The sequence below is a fragment of the Capsicum annuum genome, chromosome 8, assembly GCF_002878395.1.
Source record: "Capsicum annuum cultivar UCD-10X-F1 chromosome 8, UCD10Xv1.1, whole genome shotgun sequence".
NCBI lineage: Eukaryota > Viridiplantae > Streptophyta > Magnoliopsida > Solanales > Solanaceae > Capsicum > Capsicum annuum.
This window is the reverse complement of record NC_061118.1, coordinates 171,343,107-171,351,761: the sequence shown is the minus strand read 5'-3', so window position 1 is coordinate 171,351,761 and position 8,655 is coordinate 171,343,107. Positions and strand designations below refer to the sequence as shown.

Here is an 8,655-nt window from a genome sequence, read left to right as displayed (position 1 = left end):
GGAGTGTAAGTTTAGTGATGTGTCGCAGGAGGCTGACGTAGTTGTGAAGCTGAGATTGACGGGGATGTCACGCATCATATTGGGGCAGGGTGGTTGAAATGGAGGCTCGCTTCGGGAGTTTTATGTGATAAGAAGGTGCCCCCGAAGCTTAAAGGTAAGTTCTACATAGTGATAGTTTGACCGGTTATGTTGTATGGAGCGGAGTGTTGGCTAATTAAAAAATTTCACATCCAGAAGTTAAAGGTAGCGGAGATGAGGATGTTGCGATGGATGTGTGGTCATACCAAGAAAGATAGGGTGAGGAATGAAATTATTCGGGAAAAGGTGAGAGCGGCTTCGGTGGAGTATAAGATGCGAGAAGTAAGGTTACGTTGGTCCGGGCACGTGATGAGGAGGGGTTCTGATGCTCCAGTGCAAAGGTGTGAGACACTGGCTATGAATGATTTTAGGCGGAGCAGAGGTAGGCCGAAGAAATATTTGAGGGAAGTAAATAGGCATGATATGGAGCAGTTACAGCTTACGGTGGATATGATCCTTGATAGAAAGGTCTGGAGGATTCAGATTAGGATAAAGGGATAGGGAGTGAGAGTGTGTCAATAACAGTAGGGGAGTGTTTTTTATTAGGGGAGTGTTCTTTATTTGTGTCTGTAGTTTCTTGTTCGTGGAGTTGAGTGTTGTCTATGGTTTCAAATTTATAGTTTTAGTATTATCCTATGGCTCTAGTATTATCTTGTCGCTAGCGTTGTTATTTTATATACGTTTATATTTTGTGTTTATTATATTATTATTAGTTCTAAGTTGGAGGTCTATCGAAAATAATATCACTACTTCACCTAAGATAGTGGTATGGACTACGTACGTACACTCTACCCTCCCCATACCCTACTAGGTGGGACTACACTGGATATGGATATGTTGTTTTTGTTCTATATACCAAAAGAAATGTATGTCTTTCAATAAGTATAGTAATTGATAATCAATTAAATAAAGTGGATTAAGATTATTAACAATATAAAAATATCTTTATACTATCAATGTCCAATGTCCATTTGAGTATACATTTGACCTAAACCCATACGACATAACAAGAAAATACTGTTTTACAGTACTCCCTCCATTTCATAATAAATAAATTATTGTATTTTGATACACAAATTAAAAAAAATATATTAAATATATAAATTTAACACAACTTTCGAATCGTTGGTTTCCCAATGTAATGTTATTTATCATTAAATTGGAAAAATTGATTAGTTACCGAAACTTTCACTTTATTAGTGAGGTCGATTCTCCCATATTAATCCCCTTTGCACTAATATTTTTTTTTTTCTTAAAAAGAATATTTTGGTCATTTTAGGCTCACTAATTCGCACATTCCTCTATTGTGCCTCTGTATATGCAAAAAGATAACAAGTTGCCATTCCGCTGCCTCTGCTCTCTGTGTGCTGTTGTTCTATAGGTATGTATTTGGTCATTCTTTTCTTTTTTCTGTTAATCCTCAATCGCTTTATTGGAACAACACCCAATTCGATTTTTCTTTTCTCACATGTATAGATCTTCATAGGGTTTTGCTTTGGGATTTCTATCTTTCCTCCATTATTTCTAATGGACAACACCCGATTCGATTTTTTCTATCTCTCGCTTGGCTAGATTGAATTACAACATATGTCGGGTTTACTTTTTTGTTTTTGTTTTTTTTTATTACCGTAGTGTCTAGGGCAGCTTGCGTGTACTCCTGACCTAATTCTCGGGATGGACAAAAATCAAACCAGTGTTTGTCTCTGTTGTGAATGCTCAACTCAACTTTATTGAACCGCTAGGCCACACCCTTCGGTGCCCAAACTAACCTTGAAGTTGTTGATTGACACCAAAACTCATAGAGAGAGTCCTATTTGCCGAGGCTGAAAAGGATTGTGTTGATTTCCTTTTTCCACATTCTCCAAGTGCCAGTTGTTACTGATTAGGGCCGAGTGCTTGCCTAACCTTTAAGAGCAGTGGCGGAACCAGGATTTCATTGAGGGGGTTAAGAAGTAAATATACAAACTAGTCGAAGGGGGTTCAACATGTACTATATATGCATAAAAAATATTTTCAACCATATAAAAACAGTATTAAAACAGTATAGTTTTTCGTCGAAGGGGTTCGAATGAACCCCCGGAGCACATGTAGCTCCGCCCCTGTTTACGAGAGCATAGAGAATCTAACCGACACCTTTATCCAATCGAAACAATGCAAGGATGGCCTTTAAAACCCGAAATCTTCACTTAGGATCTCTCTATTGCTTAATAATGTTCTGGCTCAAAGGACATTTTATGAATGTAACTACTCTTATTCCCGTGAATTTGAATTGTATTATCTGTACTAGAAGGGGAGACTTAGAGTAATGGATAAAATTGTTGTCATGTGACCTGGAGGTCACGGGTTCAAGCCTTGGAAACAGCCTCCGGCAGAAATGCAAGGTAAGACTGCGTATAATACACCCTTGTGGTGGGGCCTTTTCCCCGGACACCGTGCATAGCGGCAGCTTTAGTGCACCGGGCTGCCCTTTTTTTATCTCTATGTTTCTATTGGCAATGATTACGTACTTATGTTGTTGAAAAGTTATATCTAAATTGTAAAAAGGTTTGTAATGTTGCACTATTTTTAGCTGAATAGATATTCAATTGGTGATAACTCAGTCCTCCTATAGTATTTGAACATACGCGAGTACTTCACCATTACAAAAAATTGAACTTGCCATGCAATATTTGTCTAATGATATGTTGAAATCGTGATCTTACTGGAGGTTCCTGGATAGCTTAATAATTTCTTGTGCAACACGAATTGTCTGTAACAATAATATTGTGTTGAGCCCGTGCTGACACGAGTCATACCCCCAGTAACAATAGATACAAGAGTTCCGTGATCTTTTGTCTATTCACAACTTTTGGGTATCATTAATTAAGATCCATAATTGCGAGTTTCCAGGATTCATGTCTAATAAATCTTACTACTACTAGACCAAACAGTGTATGCACTCTAATTTGTCTGTTTTTACCTATGTTTTTGCTTTTTGATAACAAAGTGGCTCCACAATCAAGAGTGAGAGGTTTGGTAAAAAAAGGAAAATGGCAAAGAAAGCTTCATCAAAGTCTCGAAACTCTGCTTCCGCTTCAACTTCAGCCTCTAGCAAAAGCTCCATGACAGCAACCAAAAGCCAAATGGTGCTGCGGGTAAATTCACGCGAGATAGTAAGTACAGCTGGAGTGATGCAGTGCAAACCCACATCAGGGAAGAAACTTAAGGCCACTTCCAAGAAGAAGATTGCAAAAATAGATGCCAAGAAGCCTAAGAAGCCCCCCACCGCTTTCTTCTATTTCATGGAGGACTTCCGTAAGGAATTCCAGGAGCAAAATCCAGACGTCAGGTCAATGCGAGATATTGGAAAAGCTTGCGGAGAGAAGTGGAAAACAATGACATATGACGAAAAAGTGCATTACTATGATGTAGCAACAGAGAAACGAAGGGAGTTTGACAGAGCCATGGCGGACTTCAACAAGAAAAAGGAAGGTGGGGAGTTTCAAGAGTATGAAGAAGACTCCGATTTTGATGAATAGTATCAGTCATTCTTTGTAATCTTCAGCTTTAGATGTTTGATAGGAATAGTGTGTATTTCGGCATTACTTCTGTACATCCAACTAATCGATCTGTAGTCTATCGACTTCATGTTTTAGCACTTTTGATAACTGATCAAACCTGCCTTCCCCAAACAAAGCAGAATGCTCAATTAATGGGTTCTGTATGTGCACTAGCCTTCAAGGTGTGTTTTATGCAACAGCACATGAAAGTACATGCTCTATGCAGTTTTTTACATAGTGCTGCACATTTCATTCTAGTCTAGCAATCCTTCTCTTTGAGTGTAAAAAATAATAAAAGAAAAGTGGCTCAATCGTCAGAAGGAGAGGCTTGGAGTAATTGGTAAAGTCGTTGCTATGTAATCGGAAGGTTACGGGTTCAAGCCTTGGAAATAACTTCTGATAGAAATGTAAGGTAAGGCTGTGTACTGTACACCTTTGTGGTGGATCCGTCCTCGGACCTTGCGCATGATGACACTTTAGTGTATTGGGCTGTCATTTTTTTTTCTCAATTATCGGATCGATATATGTCAAACCTCTAACGTCATTTTCAGGCCAAATAGGGTCTTTGGTACCAACAATTGCCCTTGAAGATATGATTTCGACCCATAATTCTAATCCAAATAATTCAATATAGAAGCCAATTGTAGATAAAGATGATTAATTTCAGTTTTGACAAGCAAAATATTGGGGGAAGTTTGGGAAACATGATTAAACCTTAAAACCTAAGAAATGACAACACTAAACTCAAGATTGTGGGGTTTTAAACATTAAATAGTATTTTTTTGAAAATCTTTTATAAGAGGCTACGTACAAAACACTCTTGTGGTGGGGCTATTCTCCGGACACCGCGTATAGCGGTAGCTTTAATGCACCGGACTGCGGCTGCTTGTATTGGGGGCTTGTACCTTATTCTACTCGAAATTATACCCATAGTTGAGGTTACTCAATGAAGTAAAAGGGACCACTAACACTAAGATATGTTCAATCCAAGTTTATAAGGTTGAAAAACTCCTTCTCCACTTTTAGTTTAGCTACTAGCAACTAGTGCTCCTCTTTTGACCTTTTTCTGCAAAGTATAATCCAATTTAACTATTGAAATTAAAGAGGACCAGCTTTTGTTTGCCCACGATCAAATCGATGTTTTACTTTTTTTATTTGAAGTTTCTACATATTATATTTTGTAAATAATAAACCGGTTGTTATTCTTCCATTATTGCATCTAATTTTATTTAAGAAAAAAAAAAAAAATAAAAAATAACAAAGGAAAGCAGGGCGTGGAAAGTAGTAAAAGCTTATTCGCATTCAATGTTTAGATGTATGTCGTGTTAATTATTAAATTAAACCATACTAAATAAATATAATTTGGTATAATCTGCTCTGGAACTGGAAGTAAGTATTTAATCCCACCCCCTCGTCAGTTAGTAACCAGGAATTGTGGAAGCAAGGCAGCAAAGTCGAGGATTTCAGACTGCTATGAAAGATGCATGTAATGATAGTCTTCTTTTAGTATTTCTTTTGGTACAAGTATATATTATAGTCTTCTGTCACACGCTATGCTACATTTCTTCTTGATCTACTTGCCTTTTTATCCATTGAAAGAGTCAAAACCAAAAAGAAAGAGCTTAAAGTAGCATGGAGTGAAGTACCTGTGCCATAACCTTGGCCAACACCATCATATAAAAATCTGTTAATGAACAGTGTATCCCACTACTCGGGGACCAGCACCACATGGGGGCGGAGCTAGCATAACATCAGGGTTCATTTCATTTTTCGGTCAAAAAATTATACTATTTATATATAATTAAAATTACGTTTTATGTATACATGGTTAGTGTTGAACTCCCTTCATATAGTTTCTGTGTGTGCATTTTTAATTTCCTTAATAAAAATTCACAGTCAACAATGCAAAGAATATTAGCTTAAAAGTCAATAGCAACATAGGGAGTTTTAAGGTAAACATTGACGCTTAAGACTACTTACACAATCAAGTCTACAAAATTGACGTGACAATTTGCAGACAAATGAGATTTGATAATGCGAAGATATGCGTTCTAGGATATGGAGTTTCTTCTCTTAACAAATATAAGTGGGTTACTTTTGAAAGATTGTAAACACTTTTAGTTTCTCCTGGGTTGGCCAAAAAAAAAAGTGTATATCTTTCAATAAATATTAATATTTGATAATCTGATAAAAATAATAAACAACTTTTTTAAAGTGGATTGAAATATTTGACGATATAAAAAAATATCTTTAGACTATTGATATGCATTTGATTTAAAACCCATACGATAATAACAAGAAAATACTTCACAATCATAATAGATACAAGAGTTTCGTTGTCATTTGTCTTTTTGCAACTTTTGGGTATCACTAATTAAGATTCTTAATTGCTAGTTTCCAGGGTTTATGTCTAATAATCTTACTACTATACCAAACACTCTATGCACTATAATTTGTCTGTTTTTGCCTTGTGACACCAAAGTGGCTGATGGAACGATACTGAATTATCAAATTGCTATCCAATTATAGGATTGATATGAAACCTCAAAGGTCATTTTCAGGCCAAATAGGGTCTCTTTGGCTCCAATTATTGTCCTTGAAGATTTCATACTCTTAATGATTTCCATCCATAATTCTAATCCCCAATAATTCAATGTAGAAGCCAAAAATGTAGGGGGAATTAAAACCTTAAAACCTAAGAAATGACCACACTAAAAGTGAATTCATTTTCTACTTCAGTTATTCGCTAATTAAGATCTTAAAACCTGTGCAATGACCTCCTATTTGTTTAAGTAGACCTTTACAAGGAGAGCTCGGAGTAATAGTAAAATTGTTAATATGATATGTATGTCACGAATTTAAGCATGTGAAATTTGCCCCTGATGTTTTGTGTGATCCTTCTTCAAACTCTATTTTAATGCTAAATGTTTTGTGCACCAAACTATTTCTTTTATAGTTAATTAGAATCTCCCTTTCTTATATCTCAATATTATCTCTCTTGTTTAACACTAACTAATTTATTTGGCGTGTTGAATTGTGACTCAATCAACTCACAAAGTTTTGCTTAAAATTTTAATTGATCGACAATTCTACTTTTTTTTGGGTTAGTAGTTCATCAATCCTCAAAGGATATATAAAGCTTTAAAAGACCAAATAAAGGAGAGGCCACCACCACAAGTAATTATTAACTCAAGATTGTGGGGTTTTAAACATTAAATAGTAGTCTATCTATCTTTTTGATCTACCCTACCATCATGATTAAAGGCACAATTAAATACAACATACCAATCAAGTAGGAGTACTATAAATGACAAAGTAGGGCAATCAACCTTACCTTTAGCTTTAGTACACTCCACCAAATTTCCATTAACCTTTAGTCCTAGTACATTCCACCAAATGAATGAACCTTAAAACAGTTTGAATATGAAATAGTCGAACCAATGAGTTCTGAACAAAAGAATAGCATTGAAAATCGATAATAACATCTAAATTTGGTTAAAACAATATAATAAAGAGGAGAGTTGAATTAGCAAGGCAAAATGAAGTCATTGTCATCCCAAAAGATTTATTTTTTGACATATATTCATCCATCTTACCAAACACACCCTCAAAATATTGAACCTTGATCTGATCCAAACGAACATATGGTTCTATTAATTTCTATTTCTTTGTGGAAATTAAATTACAATCACTATAATTACATATATACGCACTCACATTAATAACAACATCCTTAATTAATTCCTATTGTAACAACAAACCAATAATACTTTTCTTTTATTTCCCATTCGATGTCCGATATTCATATTAATGTCCGATTAATCTTGATTTGAGCCAAATCGGGCCCATTCGGGGTAGCCTCCCTACCAAAATTTTTTTTATACCGGAACTCAAACCCAAAATATCTTATTAGCAACCTCATCTGTTACGCAACAAACTAATAATACTAAGTAAGAAGGACACAATTACAAGAACCACATATCAAGAAAAGTAGACTGATACTGCAACAATACTAACAACAACACAATCAAAGCAGCCACCCCCCATGGTGAACTTCCTTCCGACGGCAGTTGATACATCCTCCGCCGTCTGTCCCACGGTGACCCGCCGGAAAACCATTCCGGCGGGTCCATGGTGGATAACCATCGGACGGCGAATAATAAGACAAGTGGCACAATCAGAAGTATCCAACCAAAACTTTCTTCAGTAGCTTCCATAACTTCTTCATATGTAACAAACCATTGAATACCAAGAAATATGAAAATTACAGCTAAAAATAATAAAACTGGATATGGTAATGGATTTAGTGAAAAACCCTCCAAGATTGAGGAGGCTGTATTTCTTCTATGTGGGTACATGAAGAAAAAAATATTATTAAAAGATATAATATAAAGTCTATTTTTTATCTTGAAAATTTTAGGATTTGGACAAGTTCAAGAGGGCAGTTGAGAGTATTGATGTGTAAGGTAAGCTAATTTATAGCAAAGGCTAAAGCTAAAAGCTATGTATGTATGACATTTGTCACTGACTGATTTGAAGTTGTATTAAGGATGTTTTATAACCGTTGGATTAATTCTCACTTTGTTTTGACAGTTTTACGAAAATGATTATTTTTGTTTAATTTCTTATCCAATGTTTACTATTCACATTCAACCTCGATAAAGACGAATTCAAAATTTAAAACAATTAGATTTATTGTCAAATATTTCCTTCATGGACCGTGCCAAACAATTTAGCTCAAAAAGATTATCACAAAATAATTGTAATACTTGTCGTTTGAAGTGTATAAAAATAATATTGACTAAGGTGTATTAGTAATACTTGTATTATTAATGCAAGTATTAGTAATATTGATATTAGTGATGCAGACATTATTTTTTATACAACGTTTGATTTGATGTATTAAAAATAATGATATTTTTATAATTTTTATAAAAAGATATTTGTTTATCAAAATAACCTTCCCGTTGATTTTTTTTCCCCAATTCTTTTTAAAAAAAAAAAGAAAGAAAGAAGAGAAAACAAAGAAAGCTTTTTC

At 35.1% G+C, this 8,655-nt stretch overlaps 2 protein-coding genes across 2 annotated transcripts; one reads left to right on the top strand and one right to left on the bottom strand.

Annotated features, from left to right (window-relative positions):
• The first annotated feature begins 1,051 nt into the window (after window positions 1–1,051).
• Window positions 1,052–3,781, top strand: LOC107840529 (high mobility group B protein 14). Its single transcript, XM_016684420.2, has 2 exons — window positions 1,052–1,459; window positions 3,065–3,781. The coding sequence occupies exon 2, from the start codon at window positions 3,108–3,110 to the stop codon at window positions 3,594–3,596; it is 489 nt and encodes a 162-aa protein (XP_016539906.1). The 5' UTR covers window positions 1,052–1,459; window positions 3,065–3,107; the 3' UTR covers window positions 3,597–3,781.
• Window positions 3,782–7,245: 3,464 nt separating this feature from the next.
• On the bottom strand, window positions 7,246–8,078 carry LOC107840528. Its single transcript, XM_016684419.2, has one exon. It carries the CDS (start codon window positions 7,973–7,975, stop codon window positions 7,583–7,585), a length of 393 nt encoding a protein of 130 aa, XP_016539905.1. The 5' UTR covers window positions 7,976–8,078; the 3' UTR covers window positions 7,246–7,582.
• Window positions 8,079–8,655: the final 577 nt, after the last annotated feature.

Coding starts and splice junctions, on each gene's coding strand:
- LOC107840529 (XM_016684420.2), top strand. CDS start 3,108: ATGGCAAAGAAAGCTTCATCAAAGTCTCGAAACTCTGCTTCCGCTTCA.
- LOC107840528 (XM_016684419.2), bottom strand. CDS start 7,975: ATGTACCCACATAGAAGAAATACAGCCTCCTCAATCTTGGAGGGTTTT.